At 41.9% G+C, this 18,455-nt stretch overlaps 1 protein-coding gene across 16 annotated transcripts in view; it reads right to left on the bottom strand.

Annotated features, from left to right (window-relative positions):
• The window catches only part of LOC140895616 (OX-2 membrane glycoprotein-like), a 135,998-nt gene that overhangs the window by 101,725 nt on the left and 15,818 nt on the right, over positions 1–18,455 (bottom strand). For 12 of the 16 annotated variants that reach the window (XR_012154287.1, XM_073305754.1, XM_073305763.1 and 9 more), the window contains 4 exons: positions 17,781–17,862; positions 16,477–16,797; positions 15,550–15,822; positions 12,259–12,369 (listed from right to left, as the gene is read on the bottom strand). Coding sequence is in view for 13 of the 16 variants with exons in the window: in XM_073305754.1 (XP_073161855.1) it covers positions 12,259–12,369; positions 15,550–15,822; positions 16,477–16,797; positions 17,781–17,838 (763 nt within the window). In the remaining 3 variants the exon portion in view is untranslated. Of the gene's footprint in view, positions 1–4,352; positions 4,495–7,680; positions 7,766–11,500; positions 11,882–12,258; positions 12,370–15,549; positions 15,823–16,476; positions 16,798–17,780; positions 17,863–18,455 lie in introns of those variants that run through there. The other 4 variants (XR_012154293.1, XR_012154291.1, XM_073305882.1 and 1 more) reach the window with 3 other exon arrangements.

Consider the following 18,455-nt stretch of genomic DNA (forward strand, 5'->3'; position numbering starts at 1 on the left):
TTTACAGAGGTGATTCTTTTACTTTTTCTTTAATTAAAACTCTTCTTTTGATTGCTTTTTCATTGTGCTTAAGATCCAAGGGTTTGGGTCTGTGTTTACCTATGCAAATTGGTGAGGATTTTTATCAAGCCTTCCCCAGGAAAGGGGATGTAGAGATTGGGGTGATTTGGGGGGAAAGATGTTTCCAAATGGGCTCTTTCCCAGTTATATTTTGTTAGACGCTTGGTGGTGGCAGCAATAAAGTCCAGAGACAAAAGGTAAAATAGTTTGTACCTTGGTGAAGTTTTAATCTAAGTTGGTAAAAATAACCTTAGGGGGTTTTTCATGCAGGTCCCCTCATCGGTACCCTAGAGTTCAGAATGGGGAAGGAACCTTGACATAGGGCTTAGCTGCTGGGCTGAGGTTTGAGTCAGGCTGAATGCTGGTGTCTGGCTGAAGATGATGACGGCAGGCTATAGGAGCAGGCTGAGTGGATGGCTGCAGCTGGCCCTGGGCCCCCAGCTGAAAAGATGCTGAACACTAAAACTGATAAAGGAGGTGGGGGAGAGAAGGACAAGGCTATGAAGGAGAAGCAGCAGGGGATGAGGAATGGTCTCAGCTTGGAAAAAAGAAAAAAAACACTTTACATTTCAGGATTTGAAGAAGAAGGAATCCATAGAAACGAACAACAAAAATAGGATAAAAGTCAACATTTCATCCAGGACTGGCTCTAGGCACCAGCAAAGCCAGCACATGCTTGGGGCGGCACAATTCCAGGGGCAGCGTTCCCGTCACCCTTTTTTTTTTTTAATTGTTTTTTTTGCTTGGGCAGTTGGGGAAGCAAATTTTTTGCTTGGGGCGGCAAAAAACCTAGAGCCAGCCCTGATTTCATTGTTGTCAAATCAGTGGCAGAAGATGTGAAAATAGGAGAGGTTAATGCCCTGAAAATGGCAGAATGGCTCAAGTGCAGTGTTGGTGACATGCAAAGAGCTAAAAAAATGCAGGGTGGAAATCTATTGATAGAATGTACACATAAGTAGCAACCTGAAAAGCTTCTTAAAACTGTAACCATAGGGAAAATGAAAGTTACTTGTCAACTGCCTAAATTCCTGACAGAAGGAAGAGAGGTAATGTATGGAGTGGTGCTGGGGCTGTCCAAGGATGATAGAAAAAAAAAGAGTACAGATGAAGATAGTATTGTTTGTTAAACAGTTACTTTGTAGGAAAGAGGGAGAAACATGGCCACCTACGGCCGTAAGCATAACACTTAAAGGTTGGATACTTTGGGATACGGTCTAAATGGAGTATCAATCTTGCTGGGTAAACCATATATTCCCCCCCGGTGAGGTGCTATAAAATTGTCAAATGTTTGGATATGCTGCAGCTATTTATAAGGGAACAAAGAGGTGCAGTAAATGTGGAGTAAATCACTCATATGAGAATTGTGTAGAAGGAACAGAACCTAAATGCAGCAATTACAGGAGAAAGCAAGGTGCAGCATATAAAGGATGTGCAGTAGCAGAACAAGCTACAGAAATACAAAGAAATAAAACCATTCAAAAGGTATCCTATGCAGAGGTTACCAAAAAGTATCTACGGCAGAAAATAGTAAAAGAAAAATACTCAAATATGAGAAAAGATGTATGGCATAACAGAACACACATGTGGTCAGGGAGGAGAATGTGAGAGGAATGGAAGATGATGTATTGCTTCTAGGTAAAGAGAAGTTTATAGAAGTAATTAACTACCTTGCACACAGGGAAAAAACCTGAAAGGATTAAAACCAGCAAAAGCAGCAGAAAAATATCTAAAAATAGACAATCTCTTGATAGACCACATTTACGCAATTTTAAATAAAGGCAATAATACAGATTAATTAAAATGGTTTTACCAATCCTTAGCTGGAATGCACATAGTTTAATAATGCATGGACAGGAATTTAAGAAAGCCATCTTTGAAATGGGAAAAAAACCTGATGTAATGTGTGTGCAAGAAACACAGCTAATAAGTAAACTTGTGTTCAATCTACTGAGGCATGATATACTCTGCAGGGACCGAGAGGAGACATGGATATGCAGAAACTAAGTTTTAACTATAATGCTATTGAGTTTCCCATGCAGAACAAAAACACTTACCGGTATATACGGATTTATAATGTTTATAATCCATGTAAAAATTAGTTATTTTAGAATCAGAAAAACTGGTTATTTTAGAATGTCAAAAACCCATTCATAATTTGCAGAGACATTAATACAGGTCATAATAAGTTATGAGGAAGTAAGAAAACTTACCTAAATCATAAATGCTTAGAACAATTTATTGATATGCGTAATATTGAATACAAGATTTAATTCTATGGTTGGATCCTTTTCTGTTTTGGATGTGGGAATTGCAGCAAATCATATAGCTAGTAAATGCAGCTCAGAAATTTAGAGAGAAGATAATGGAAAGTGATCACTTCCCATTAACTTATTGAGTGCCAAGGCTGAGAAAATGTTGAAAACACCAAAAGAGTCCTAGCTGGAATTTTCGAAAAGCTGACCAGGAGCTTTCCTAGATTAAATGTGATAAATATTTATGTAGTAACTGTACAAGTGACAACCTAGGACAATTCTACAACAAATGTAATAAAAGGAATTACAACAGCAGCTGATCCGGCCATTTACGAAACATCGAATTGCCCTGGGATAGTCAATAGGGAGATTGGGGGCCAAATCCGGACCACCAGACTCTTTTGAATGGACCACAAAATCTTTTTATTTCCTTTTTATCATTGTTGTTATTTCTGTAGTATTTTCTCTGGAGTCTGGACCTTGACTATACCTTGACCAAGAAATTTGGACCTTGATAAAAAATAATTGATTACCCCTGCCCTAGACTTAGAAATCTGGTTCCCTGGTGGAATGAGGATTGCAAATGATCAATCAAGGTAAGACATAAGGCATGCAAGCAAGCAAAACACACAATGAATAGTTAAGACTTAATGAATTACAAAAGATGTAAGGTGGTGGCACAAAGGATTATGAAAAAGACAAAAAAAGAAAGTTGGAGAAATTTCTGTGGGAAATGGAACAAAGATGCAAAGCTTTCCAAAATTCTATGAATGAATGGGATTCGATGTAAAAGTAAATGTATACTTGGTCTTATCGTAAACAATGAAACTGAGGTGTCCAGCCTAGGAAAGGCAGACATTTTAGCAAAAGAATTCCAAAAGGTCAGTAGCGATATGAATCAAAGCAATAAGTTTCATGAGGAAAACTGTGAACTATTAAATGGCTGGAGAGAATATACTGATGATGTGTTAAACAAAAATTTTAGTATGAAGTATTGCAGCAATTAGAAAAAGGAAAAAATACAGCTCCCAGTAAAGATAATATAAAGTAATGAAATGCTCCAACACTTGTCAGAAGGGGGCCAAAGATTCTACTGCATTCTATAATAATATATGGGAAAAGGATTGCTGCCAATAGAATGGAAACAAGCAATGGTAATACCAATTCGGAAGCCAGGCGAGGTCCATTCAAGACCTGATGCTTATAGGCCTATTGCCCCCACAACATGTGTGGGGAAAATCATGGGGAAAAAATGATACATGTAAGATGAGTGATATATTTGGAGAAAAATGATATTATAACTGAGGTACAAAGAAAAGTAAAGGAAGATGTGCAGTTGACCATATAATAAGATTAGAAATGAAGGACAAAATAAGCATAAGGACTAGGAACTTTATGCTAACAGTCTTCCTGGACACTGAAAAAGCATCTGACATGCTATGGATAAAAGGCCTCCTATAAACTAGCCAAAACTGAAATAAAGAGAACATTTGTGGTGGATACGGGCCTTTTTAAGAGACAGAACCATACAAGTCAAAGTGGGGACAGCTTTATAAAAAAGCTACAAGCTTACAAATGAAACTCGACAAGGGAGTATTATTAGCTCTACTTTGTTTTTCATTGTGATAAATGACCTCCCAGAAAGCGTGCAGTCGGAAATAGGTACTTCCCTTTTTGCAGATGTCTATGTTATGAGAACTAAGCATAAAAGACAAAGTAGGTAAGGAAAAGACAAATGAGGAACTTCAGCAAAATGATAGGGGATGTAAATTCACTTGCAGAAACAAAGGGAACACTTTTAACCAGGAAGAAAATTCGTGAACACTGGAACTTATTTCTTTATGGTGAAAAAATTCATACAGTTCAAAAGTTTGTTTCTGGGAATAGAGTTTAATAATAAATTAAGTTGGAAAGGTCACATAGATAATATCATACAAAAGTGTACAAGTAGGATGAACTTACTTAAAAGTGTAGCTGGAAACAAAAAGGGTGCAGATAAGATGGTATTGATGATGATGTATACAGCAAGACCAGTTTTAGACTACAAATGCCAACCTTTTGGTTCAGCCTCAAAAACAAATCTTAGAAACTTGGAACTGCTCCGGGTCCAAGCTCTGTGATTGGCATGTTGTCCAAGGAGACCACCACCACTGCAGATACCCACGGAGAAGCACCTATAAATCTAAGGATGGAACTATTAGCTCTAAGCTTTTGGGCAAAGGTAAAAGGGAACCATGAAAACAGAAGTTCACAACAGATTTATAAAAATTACTGGGAGCTTAGTAGACAAAATTATATGGATTGCCACCGATTTCCTCAGAATATCAGGAGATACGTAAAAAAGAAAAATTGAGAGAACTAAAAATTTGTAGTGATGGGAAATCAAATTACAGCTGGAAAGTTATTCCCCCATGAGTGGTTTTGGAATTGTATGAAAAAACTGAGAGAAGAAGAATCCTCACACATTATGGCCAATGAAATTTCTGAATTTATTGATGAAAAATGGGGCCAGCTTTGCCAAGTCCATACAGATGGATCAAAAGATGATAGAACAGAGAGTGGGAACAGCCTTCTATGTTCCCAGTCTTGGAATCCAGAAATCTAAAAGGCTATCAAATTATGTGACAGTTCTGATGGCTGAAGTAATGGGAATAATGTTGGCACTAATCTGCATAAGAGATGTGCAACCAGCTGCAGGTTTAATTTTATCTTATTCCTTGTCAGGCATTATGACAATCAAAACAGGGACTTTGGAGAGTGGACATGACATAATAAGTGACATAATATTCCTAACATCAGAAATAATGCAAGGAGGTATCTGTGTAACAATTGTGTAAGGGGACTGTTGCCCCCTCACTAACAGTCAGTGGGGGTGTTTTAGTTGCTAGCTCCCAGTACTAAAAGGGGGAAGGGTCAATGGGGAATCAGGACCCTGAGACCGCCAGTCCCTAGGAGCAATGGGGAGAGGCCAATGCTCCAGGTCAGCCTGAATGACAGGGCGGGCAGGCTAATCAGGAAGTCAGGAGGCCAGGGAGATCCCGTCCTCTGTGTGAGCTGGAATTGCCTGGGTCAGACAGAGTGGGGCTGAGCTAAGGAGAAAGCAGGGGCCCGAGCTGAGCTGGGGAGCAGAGCTGGGCCAGATCCAGAGAGAGCAGACCCTGTCCTGGGAGCAGAGCTGTAGCAACCGGAGGCAGAGGGGCCAAAGAAGCAGCCCAGGAAGTTGGAGGCAGAGCAGCAGCAGCAGCAGTGCTGAGACAGAGTGGTGGAGCTGGGGCTGGAGCAGTCCGGAGCTGGGTGCAGTGAGCAGCTGGGAAGAGCGAGGGGGACCCTGGGCAGCGGGCCCAGCACAGGGAGACACCTCAGCCAAGAGGCTCTGCAGGCCAGGCTTGGATCGTGACCCTGCCTGCAGGGGGCGACACTGGGAAGAAGGGTCCTACCACTTAGAGCCTGGGAGCGTGTAGCCACCACCAGAGCAAGTGTCCAACCCGCAGCATCCCTGCAGCACACCCAGGGCCTGAGAAGAAGGCCTGGGACTTACAAGGACAGACTGTGAACTGCCCTGACATTCCAGAGACACTGTTTGTGATGTTCCCTGCCACAGAGCAGGTTGATGTGTTTAATCTTTCCCATTTTTCCTTATTCTTTTTAAAATTAATTGTTGATTAAATAACTTGCATTTGCTTTAAATTGTATGTAATGATCAGTGGGTCAGAGAAGTGCCCAGTGCAGAGAGAGTACCCCGGAGTGGGGACACGCTAGCCCCTGTCCTAGGTGACCACAGCAGGGTCGGGGGTTAAGCCCCCCAGGAATCCTGGGCCCAGCCTTGTTGGGGTTACGAGGACTCTGTCAGACAGGAGAGTGGAAGGGGAGTCCTCAAGGGCAGGGAGACCACTGGGTAAAGGAAGTGGGGGTCAGGACTCAGATCCTTTCACTAGCCCACTTCACTGGGGTAGTGCAGAAGCCAGGAAAGTTCCCCACAATAGCGGGACTATTCCTCTGCTTACAAATGCATGGATTCTGGCACATATTGGAATATCTGGATTTGAGAGGGCTGACAGAGCTTGAAAAACGAGGAGGTGGATATTAAGATACCATTAAGTAGACAAGAATGTACAAGAATGGTCATGAAGGAGCTTGCAAAGGAATGGCAAGACCTATGGACTAAGGAAACAAAAGGATGAAGAATGATGTATGCTCAAAAATCAAAGATAATATTATACTCCACATTCATCATAGAAAAAGCAAAGTAGTCATTTTTAGAGTGTTAGTCTTAGATGATACATTAAACTTATTAAAAAGATATAAAGCTGGGTTAGGTAAAGCATGCAAAACCAATGAAAATGTTGATCATCTTCTATGGCATTGTGGACAATATTCTATGGAAAGAAAGGTTCTTTTTAAAAAAAGAGCTGGCTTGGAATCAAATATTTTTCTCAAAAGGGACTAGGGAGAATGTCAGGGAAATGGAACAATAAACAAAAAAGCAGCCTTGCTGTATTTCCTTAAGGATATTAGACAGAGCGAAAGGATATTTTTTTTAAAAATGGCTAAAAATTAATAAAGAAAAATGGCGGTCATAGCCTCACATGATGAGGCTGCTGTGCCAAAACACAAGACAAAGACAAAGTTAGGGGCTGGCTGTGGAGGAGAGCAGTTGAGCTGGGTTGTGGCTGGAGAGCTGAGCCCCAAGAGTGGTACTAACTCCTGTGTGGAGCCTCTGGAATGAGGCTCCAGGGAGGCAGTCCTGGGGCTGGTGCTCTGTCATAGAAACTGGGAGCTGAAGAGGAGCCCAAGAGGGATGGGAAGCCTGGGGAGTTTAATTTTGTTTGTAGTTCTGAGCTCTAGGGCCCAGGGATAAGTCCTGGGATCTGCTCTTCTGCAAAAGAAGAGTGTGATTCTGTTAAGTTCTGTTTGATTTTAGAAGGACTTCACTGTGGACCCAATGGGAGACGGGTAAAGGGACTTTGAAGAGGTCAATTGGAAGAAGCCAGCTTACAGCAGGACTTAGATACCCTGGAAGGTGACTGAACTTTAAGTGTGCGGATGGTCTGCAGAACCAGGTTGGCCGACAAACGGGGCACTAGAGTGAGAAGAGTCTCTACAATGCTGCCTGCATCCTAACCCAAGGGGGAGCTCTGGTGGCAATGCTGTTTCACTGAAGCTGAAACATTTTGCATACACACATCTGGTTCAATGAAGTTTTGTTGGGAAGATATTTTGAGAGAGATGCACACAACCTCTCTGGCACTCTTCAGCCTGGAAGCTAGGGCACCGGCCTAGGATGTGGTAGACCCCGCTTTAAGTCCTGGCTCTGCCTGGTTAAGAGTGAACTACAATTAAAAATTCTCATCTGAATGAGACAGAGTACCTTGAACTTGGTTCTCCTGCATCCCAGCTAATGTCCTGTCCTCCAGGACACATGAACAGACACTTGGGGAGCTAAGGTTTCAATCCTAGATAGGTAGAGAGAGACAGAGATACACAATTCTATTTTCACAAAAACCTTTGAAATGTTTTGTCTCTGTGAAACAAAAACAAATTTTAAAACCTTTCAAGTTGCTGTGGAACAGAATTGTCCTCCAGTCAGCTCTACATGAGAGTACTGACAAGACACAGTGAATAGCTTTTTCTGGCCTAACCCTCTGGTCTCTTAGCTCCTTTTTTCTCTTCCAAGCAAGTGGGATCAGACTGACATATGTATGATTTGTTCTTTGTTCCAGCAGGCTCCTGCAACAATAAATTAGTAGCATAAACTGCCCACGCAGGATGTTTGTCTCTTTCCTTACTAATTTGCTCTGGCCAACACTTTTAAAAGCATTAATGGATTGCAAAGGCAGCCAAGAGGACATCAGTCTCTGCAACACCAAGTCTAAAGGTAACAATTTTTTGGGGGGGAGTAAACTAAGAAGAAATGAGGGGAAGAGCTAGAGTGAAATCTGAAGGGGACTCCTTACAAAACTGTGTTCACTTTGAAATATGATTATAGTTTGAACATGATAAAAGGTTACTGTGGGTGTGTCATAAATATAAAGGGAAGGGTAAATGCCTTTAAAATCCCTCCTGGCCAGAGGAAAAAACCCTTTCACCTATAAAGGGTTAAGAAGCTAAGATAACCTTGCTGGCACCTGACCAAAATGACCAATGAGGAGACAAGATACTTTCAAAGCTGAAGGGGGGGAGAAACAAAGGCTCTCTCTGTCTGTGTGATGCTTTTGCCAGGAACAGAAAAGGAATGGAGTCTTAGAACTTAGTAAGTAATCTAGCTAGATATGCATTAGATTCTGTTTTGTTTAAATGGCTGATAAAATAAGCTGCGCTGAATGGCATGTATATTCCTGTTTTTGGTTCTTTTTGTAACTTAAGGTTTTGCCTAGAGGGATTCTCTATGTTTTGAATCTGATTACCCTGTAAGGTATTTACCATTCTGATTTTACAGAGGTGATTCTTTTACTTTTTTTCTTCAATTAAAATTCTTCTTTTAAGAACCTGATTGCTTTTTCATTGTGCTTAAGATCCAAGGGTTTGGGTCTGTGTTCACCTATGCAAATTGGTGAGGATTTTTATCAAGCCTTCCCCAGGAAAGGGGGTGTAGGGATTGGGGTGATTTGGGGGGAAAGACGTTTCCAAGTGGGCTCTTTCCGAGTTATATTTTGTTTGATGCTTGGTGGTGGCAGCAATAAAGTCCAGGGACAAAAGGTAAAATAGTTTGTACCTTGGGGAAGTTTTAACCTAAGCTGGTAAAAATAAACTTAGGGGGTTTTCATGCAGGTCCCCACATTTGTACTCTAGAGTTCAGAGTGGGGAAGGAACCTTGACAGGGTGGTTCCATAGTTCTTCTTGCCATTATATGAGCTCAAACTTGCTCTATTAACTAAACAGAGCAATGATTCCCCCACCACCCAGGTCCCAAATGGCCTGTGCTGCAAACAGCCTGAGATTTAGAAAAAAATATAGCAGAAAAAAAACCATTTCTGCCTGTCCCACCACCAGCAGCAATACAGATTCTGCAATCAGGACTTAGCTGACACTTCTCTTGATGATAGAAGAAGCGAAACAGAATCCTGCTCCCTCTGCAGGACTCATGGCAGTGCAAACTGTTTGTGACAATTGAGTTAGTAGATGTGACTTGATGATGCTCAGGGAGCTGACCTGGTGAGTGACAATGTGCTGTTATTAACTATTTTTCTGATTTTGTCTGCTTTTTTATCAGTTTGGGGGTAAGCAAAAAGCAGCCAATACAATGCAGACCTATTGTACACCATCTTGTATGACTGACCCTCCAACTAAAATGGGAATTAATTTAAGAAAATTGTCTACCAAATAACTCTTGGGGGAAAAAATCATACACAAGACGAAGAGTCTGTCAGCAGTTTTCAGTAAATAGATAAAAACAAGTAGAAAACCAGATGCTGGAAAGTGAAAAAAAGTGATTAGAGTGGGCAAGTTCTGGAGAGTATTTTACAGCATAAACTAAACAATGAGGCCTTCAGCGAATCTGATGTTTATTAAAAGGATGGGAAACACCTTTCCTCAGTTTGTCCCTCACAGCAAGGAATATAAAAGGAGGTTACAATGACCTTAGAGAAAGTACTGTTGTGCAGAGGACTTTACTCTAAGTTTTCCAAACTAACAAAAGTACAACTCAACGTGTTCTATAAAACTCTTTGTATGTAAAGAAAAGTGAGAAATTAATAGTCTGGTCCAGACCTGCACTGAGTACGTTAAAAGAACTGAGGTAAAGGGTCCTTCCAGACTTCTGGTAAAGTCACATATTAACATAACAATGAGCAGGCAGATTTTAGAAATGGGAGGAAATATTTAGATTTTAAACGATCAAAACGTATTTTGATCGGTTAATGTTACTGGGATGAAGTTGCCGACAAACACTGGCATATGGGACTCTGTGCTTCTCTGTCTTCCACTCTTTGACCCCAAGCTCCAACAGTGAGCTTCTGGAACACACACAAGCCTCTTCTGGGCTCGCAGCGTGAAAAGTATTCTGTGTTATATCTGTCAGGATGCAACATCACAACACAGCACTGCGAACGTGGTGAGTGTGTAAAGGGAGGTCTGTCAAACCAAATTTGCAATATTTGCACTGAGTTGAGCAAATTTTCAGTGAAGAGACTGATATTTACTTCCGGAGAGCGCTAAGCTCCAGCTGATGATAACTATTTCAGAAGCCATATTTGCAAAGCTCACTCGCAAACCTTTGCATTTCAAGCAGCGTCTCCAGAGACCAGTGCTAGTTGTCCATATATCCAAATCTCGGACAATTCAAAAGCAATTGCATTCTGCTCTCAGCCTCTCTCTGGGTGGGTTTTTCACCATCCATTTAATCACTATTGTAAGAGGACACAACTCTGCTAGTTTCAGTGGAGTTGCACTAATTTATGCAATTGGGATATTTTGACCTAAAGATTCATTCTGATATATTTTGATTGGAAAAAAATACACTCTTATGTTTGTTTCATCAAAACATGTTTCAAGAAGGAAAAAATAGTTTGGCTGCTTCGTGTTGTTTGCATGGAGGAGGAGATTTCTCTCTCTAGCTTGCCGGGCAGATTCTTTTTTTTTCCTGGGAAAAAGTCAACTTCCCAATTCTGCAGCTTGCTCCCATCAAATCTTTTAAGAAACCACATCATCTCTTCTATTTGTTTATAAATTCATTTATATTAATTGTCTATGCACTTTTGCATTAATTCAGATGTTGTTAGAATTAGCTACATTACAAGCTGGGGCTGGGCTCTTACATTTTATAGCAACATAAGGAGTGCAGACCTTTCTGTCATTTTGAATATTTAGGAGTTAATAAAAATAAATACAAATAAGGTATGGGTTGAGAGGAGCAAGAGCGTGTAGGGTGGGGGGATGGAAACAAGGAGACCATGAAACCAGGCAGCTTGACTAAGTATTAGGCCTGGGAAATTAGGAGAGGCATTGGGGTTGCGCACAGCTGTTCAATGAGGAGGCCTAGTCTCCCAGTGCTGGAGCCAGGAGTGAAAGTAAGGTGGTAAACGCCAGTACAGTGCACTGGTAAGAAGTGGCCACCGGTACAGGTCCATATCCCTGACTTTACAGCGCTGCCCCTTTTGAGCCCCCTGTCCATGTTTTACTGGTGGAGGGGGAGAAGGAAAATTGAATTTTCCCTTGAAGAATTATTGTGTTTATTGGGTTTTTCATGTGAAATGGGTTTTTCATGTGAAACCTGCACAGAACAATGGAGGCCAGAATCAGCTCTCACCAAGACTCCCTCTTGTCCATCTTGTTGCAAAGTAATGGGATTTAGTGAATGATACAGTTTAAATTGGGTGTGGGGGGTTGTTTGTTTTTCATTCTTTATGGGACCATAACAAGATTGTGTGTGCTCTGCATCAGTAAAAAGATGCCAAGGACTATATTAGGGAATCTGATCAGTAATTAAAATCCAACTGATGATCAGGTGAGATCCCTTCTTCTGATGGCGTCTGTGAGTGGGGTCATTGTTTAAAAAATGAGGGAAGAAGTCATCTGTTTCCTTCCTGAAAATCCTCTCAGAGGAGACTTGGATTGGACTCCTGTGTAAGACCCTGTAAAGCCAATAGAGACGGGAAGGGTACCTGATCTGCGCAGTCATAACTCTGAACATGAGATTCAGAAATTATGCTTTGCTGTGACTTTAACCTAATTCTGCTAATCTGGAGTTAACTGAAATGATATGCAGTGTATTATCCTCACCAAGAGAATCTCAGACAAATAGTTTCCAAAATTGTAAGAAACTGAAGCAACCTCTAATAAACATGGAAATAACACTCGCAAATGTACCTGTCTCATATGGTACTACCACACACACCTCAGCAGGCACAATTTATCCTGTGCAACTGCCATTTTACAAGCGCTTAATACCACCTGTGTGGAAGCAACACAGTCAATCAGCTATTGGCTTTCACTTGAAAGAGTGACTCACCGCTTTGCTTTTTCCTGCGTCTTCTCCAGCACACCACAGTCAGAACCAACACAACAAAAACTATGAGTAGGGCCGCTGTGGCCAGCAACCAAGGAACTGAAAACCACCAGCCTGTGGGAAATAAAATCAAACAAAGGCACTTCAGATACATGAGAGAATGTAGAGGGCGTAATGGGGAACACGGCGATGTGGGGCTCTTTCCAAGTTCTATTTAGGTCATCACTAGAGTTGTTCAGAGCAACATTGGCTGAGTAAATTTATCTTTGACAACACACAAGTCAAAATACCTGCGGTGCCCATCTTCACCACTTATTGCTCCCCTATTCTGTTTCCACAACCTCTGGGAAATCAGAAAACATTTCATCAAGCTAACAAGATGTAACCAGAATCATTACCAGCAAAGAAACCTTACTGTCTCTCCATCGCTGTCATGATAAATAAGCAGGACCTTGTGTATTCAGAAGCCATGATATTTTTTGAAGAATCCTACCCATTCCAGATTCCAAGTTTTCATTTATGAAAGAAACATGCATTTCTTCTTAGTTAATATTTCTATTGTAGTTGCAAAGGTTAAATTAACCTTCAAAATATGAATTGAGTGCATGTAATGATGCTTGCAAGCAGGCTTAAACAATAGTTCAAAGACATGTAAACTGCTTTCCTTCATCTCAAAGTGGAATTAGCAATGGAACCCCAACGATGACAATTTAAGGGCTTGATCCAATTCTCATCTAAGTTAATGAAAAGACTCTCGCTGACTTCAATGAGAATTGGATCAAGCCAAAAATGCCCATGGTGTCAATAAGAGATGGTTGAATGTTTTCATCTGAAATTGTTTTTCTTTGAAAAATTGCAGGTTTGTCCAAATTGACACATTTTGCAAAAACAGTTCGATTTCACATACCTTTTTGATTTTTCAACAAAAACAGTTAAAAAACCAAAATATTGATTTCTTTTCAAAACTGAAATTTTCACCTCTTTTCAAAAACCTAAACCAGAGATTCAACTGCAGATGAAATTAAAATTGTCATTTTGAATTTTTTCAATAAAAATATTAAAAATCCAATTTTTTGGTGGAAAATTTTGACCAGTCCTGGTTGTTAACCATTTGTGTTAAAACGATCATTAAAAATCATACAGTTTAATTGATTCAATCCACAGTCCCAAACTGCCTTGCATGCCTTCCCAGGTGCTATAAAACTGGAAGGATTGTCTTACAGTCAAAGCACCGAATATACTATAATTCGGGCCATGTGGGTTTCATTCCCATTTCTTTCACAGGATTCTTGTGCGACCTTGGACTAGTAACTAAAGACTGAGTGCTCAAAAGCAATCAGGTTCCTAATTTCTATTTAAATCAGTGGAAATTAAACAATGAAAGGAGCGTAACTCCTTTTGAGTATTCAGCCCTTAATTTTTTAATGCTTCCGTTTCCTCTCTATAACAACTGGGCTAATAATACTTCTCTACCTCACCAGGATGCTGGCAGGACAAATTCATTAGCACTGTGATGTGCTCAAATACTTTAGTGATGAATCCAAAAATACCTATAAAAATTGAGCCTCAAATGTCTCCCTCCCAGCTACCCAAAACACCAGTCTCCACTGACATTGTTGGGTTGGCAGTAAAAAAACAAAAAGTTGATGTCACACTGAAAATGTAGGGGCAGAGAGCACGTAACTGAATTCATTATTAAAATAAACAACAAGTGATACTGTACTGACTGAATTATTCATTTTCATATTTAAGTCAATAAAGACAGGTTTCAGAGTAACAGCCGTGTTAGTCTGTATTCGCAAAAAGAAAAGGAGTACTTGTGGCACCTTAGAGACTAACCAATTTATTTGAGCAAGGAGGTATTGTTTCATATTCTCTGCGTGAATATAAAGTCTGCTGCAGTTTCCACGGTATGCATCCGATGAAGTGAGCTGTAGCTCACGAAAGCTCATGCTCAAATAAATTGGTTAGTCTCTAAGGTGCCACAAGTACTCCTTTTCTTTTTGCGAATACAGACTAACACGGCTGTTACTCTGAAACCTTGAGTCAACAGTTTATCCATAAACAAATCTAGTGTTCTCCCTTGAACCATTGTTATTTCCCTACAAAAAACTCCTACCCACACTCAAGTAAGTGTTCTGATGCCTGGATTCAAACACCGCATCCATTCCACTGGGACTCCCTCTTCTCCTGACTGATCGTGCTGGGGGCTCTGCCTGTCTCCAGCACTCAGGACCCTGAGCTACCATCATCACCTGGGAACCCCAACCAGTTCAAGCTTTGTGGAGTGGTGAGACCCCATCTTTCTCTTTCTGTTTTCTTTTCTACCTCAGGTATAACTTTTTAACCCTGACTTGTTTGATCAGTTTTTGTACTCCTTAATCATGTAACTATTGTGTCTGTTTAGGCTTTCCTGGTGTGGTTATCACTTTTATTCAATAAATAACTTTTATGGTTAAGCTGGTTGCTTCCCTCTTGCTCTCTCTGAACTTTACTCCTTTGTGTTTCTGGCTTTCCCATTTACTCTGCAGCAATGCTCCTCTTACCTAAGCTAAAGATCCCTGCAGTGCCCCAAAATCCTGTGGGGTTTGCTCATCAAGTGGGTTACTACCAGAACAATTGTAATGTGAAAGTGGGGATAGGGACGTGCTGAACCTGTGACATGTGAGGGTAGCAGCTTGGAAGTGCTCCTCGACCCAGACTACCGAGTCCAGGGGCAAATAAGGGGTCAGCTTGAAAGTGTTGCTTGACCCTGTCCACTCAGACTTGGTTTGTTAGTCTGTGTGTGTGTGTGTATGTGTGTGCGTGCACACCTGATTCTAGAGTTGAGGAACCCAGCCCTGGGGCACTAGGTCCTGCAGGATAGCTCCATTGGGAGGGGACTTGCAGAAGGGAGAAGTAGAGCTACATACAAAAAACACAAGTGACACAAGCAGTACATTGACAGAATTACAGAACCTGCCGCCCTCAGAAGAGTAACCCTAATAAATGAGCATACCCCGAAGTAATGGGAAATCTGGTAACAATACAGAGCTCTCTAACTTTTTTTCCCCTCCAGAGCACATAGTGATAGACTGCCGACTCCTGCACCAAACCCCAATGCAGTGCTGAACTCAGAGTAGGATCCTCTCTCTTTCTCCCTCCCCACCACACAAACACTTGCCTCTTCTCTTTCTTGGACATTAGTTTCCCGTTATCTCCCCCCCATCCAAAAATGGGGCTGAAGATATGCTAGTACAAAATCTTGCAGCCAAAAGGACATTAACACTGGTCATGTATATATCACTAACTGACCGTCTTCCACTTTCACACTGTAATCTCTGTCTTTCTCCATGTGCCGTACTCTGCAGATCAGCAATTGCCCAGCCAGGCTTGTAGAACGGTTGACATAGAGTTTGCTGATGACGGACAATGTTCCATTGGGGTGCGTGACCACCTCTTCTGTCTTTTCACTCTGAGCTTTCGGCACAATCCAGGAGATCACAGGACGAGGCCAGGCATTAGCAGAACAGGTGGCTGTCAAGTTGCCTTCAGAGATTACATAATGGAGAGATCCTCTGAGCTGCTCTGAAACACACACAAACGCAAGGAGCTTTTGATCAAATGGAATAGCATCGAAACCAATGTACCTCATTGCATTCTGATGCAGCCCCATAGGGAAGGAATACAAACAAGTCCACCTGCCCCAGACCCTTGCTATGATTCATTCCCTATTCCCTTGGTCTCCTATATTGAAGGGAACTATCATGGAGGCATTAACTTCTTTTGAGATCCCGGAATTGAGGGTTTCTACCAAGAGATAAATCATGTGGCCGCTTGACAATGTTCTCCTAGCTGCTACCAATAGCGCTGTGCAATGAGGCTCACGCAGCCTGAGTCCTAGCCATGCCTGGGAAGACCCTGCAGGGAGGAAGATCCCCCTCCATGAGTTTTAGGCGGCACTTAGAGGACATTAAAGTAAGGACGCTCACAGTGAGAGTCTCCACATGCAGTAACAGGGGCCTGCAGTGAGGCGGCTCACATTGCTGGAGTCCCTCTAGCAGCAACAGATAGGGTATTCTTCTAACGCAGTTCCAGCTAGTACAGACATGGTACTGCTGCGGGGAAGCTCCCAGGGCTGGAGTCCTTGATGCAACTGACCAGTGAATGCTGCAAGCAAATGCTGCAGCTAGAAAACACCTTCCCTTCCCTTTAGAGATTCTTCCCCACAGAGAACCTTACCATAGACAGTAAAGCAGGTGTCTTGTGGGATGGCTCCGGTGGGAAAGGTATTAAAGAGGCATTTGTAACATCCATCATCCTGGATTCCAACTTTCCAGAGGGTGATGGCCGTATCATTTAGTGACAGGCGTGTGAAATTTAATCGACCTCGGTATGTTTCAGCAACAGTTACTCCTTTAGATACACTGTACGTAGCCAAATTCTCTCTAGTATTTGTCTTCTGCCATGTAACTTGCAGAATGTCATAAGATCCCATCAGGAGGCAGCTCAAGGTCACATTGCCACCCACCTCCACCACTTTTTTCTGTATCACTGTGTCTGCTGTAGTGATATAAAACAATACATGAAATAGACAAATATCACCTTCGGTCATGCTTAGAAGTCTCTTGCTGACTTTCTGGGCCAGATAACCAGCAGATGTAAATTGGGGCTATTCTATTGACCTCAGCGGAGCATTGTTGATTTACATCAGCCGAGGTCCTTGACCTCCATCTTTATTAGACCATCAAAAAGGGAAAGCCACTTACTGCATCTCCTTACCAACCCCTCTATACACCTACCTCCACTTGATTAAATCCACATATGGCTTCTGGTTCTCCCAAAAGATTTTTTTTTATAAGAGGTTAAAGGAAGACTGGCTAGCAAGAGAGACCCAAAGCCATTCCCACAGAGTCAGATGGAGAAAGAATCCATTAAGTTATCTATGTACACAGAGAAAGAGGGAGACTGAAATTAACTGGTTTCTGAGAGCAGTGGTTCGCAACGTTATTTGCTTGCATCCCCCTTCTTTCTGCCTGAAGTAGTTTATGGCCCATTCCTGCCACACAAGTACACATACCAATTAAAAAAACCCAGCTATGTGCAACTTTCACTAAATAGTAAAAACATTAAGGCATTGATTCAAACAGAGCCATTTAAGTATATAGTAATGTAAATTTTAAGTGAGATACTGCTTACTGGCATCACACTGTTGTTACTGGTGTGAGGGGTGCACCTGGTTTTGTGTGTGGAGAAGAGCCATTCCATCTTGGGCTGGTAATACCATACCATGCTTACTTCTGTGCTGCTAGCAGTGGCGGTGCTGCCTTCAGAGCTGGGCCCCTGGCCAGCAGCCGCTGCTCCCCAGAAGCCCAGCTCTGAAGGCAGCCAGCTCTCAGAATACATTCCGTGTCCCCCCGTTTAAGAATCTCCGTCTTAGAGGACCCAGTGAGCTGTCACTTCACTGCTCTGGTGGAGCCTCAGGAATCAGAGACCAGCCCCCACACCCCTTGTAGAAATCTGAGAGGAAATACCACTGGCCTCACCTTCTGCCCTGCAGAGCATGATAGAGACCACGGTCAAAATCAGACCTTGGCAAGTCATCTGAGAACTGATCTGTTCTTTCACCTGGAGAAACAAGAGAGATTTGATACATGAAGTTATGGGCTTAACAGTAGATCTATTTCCAATGATAATGCTCCCATTTATGGAGCCATGACAAGACCGCTCTTGGGTATAACAGGAACACATTTGCAAACTGCAGAGAGAGTCCATTCTAAAGTCCATTACACTACCAAATGCGATTGAGGTGTAGGAGCTGGAAAGTTACCTGAAGTTAAATCTCTTTCCTCCCCCCACACCTCCAAAGTTCTACATTTAGAGCTAGAATTTCAAACAGCCTCTAAGGTTGTGTAACCCACACACCTTCTGGGTGTGGTGTTCTGTCCCATCTAGTGGCACTGAGATCACTTAAAGAGAGAGCAATTAATGAGTCTGCTCTACAGCCTTAGCTAATAGGCAGTTGGCTTTTAGTTCATGCAGCAGAGGCTCATGCACTAAGCTCCGGATACCCCCGGTTCAATCCTGCCCGCCAGCGACCAGGGTCTGTCGGCGTTACAGTTGCACCCGAAAAAACTTTGTACATGCACTGTACATGCAAAATAGGCATTTGCTCATGTAAATCATGTTTGTGCACCCAGCACCTATATGCATGGAAAACT

This window comes from Lepidochelys kempii, chromosome 1 (assembly GCF_965140265.1).
Source record: "Lepidochelys kempii isolate rLepKem1 chromosome 1, rLepKem1.hap2, whole genome shotgun sequence".
NCBI classification, from domain to species: Eukaryota; Metazoa; Chordata; order Testudines; family Cheloniidae; genus Lepidochelys; species Lepidochelys kempii.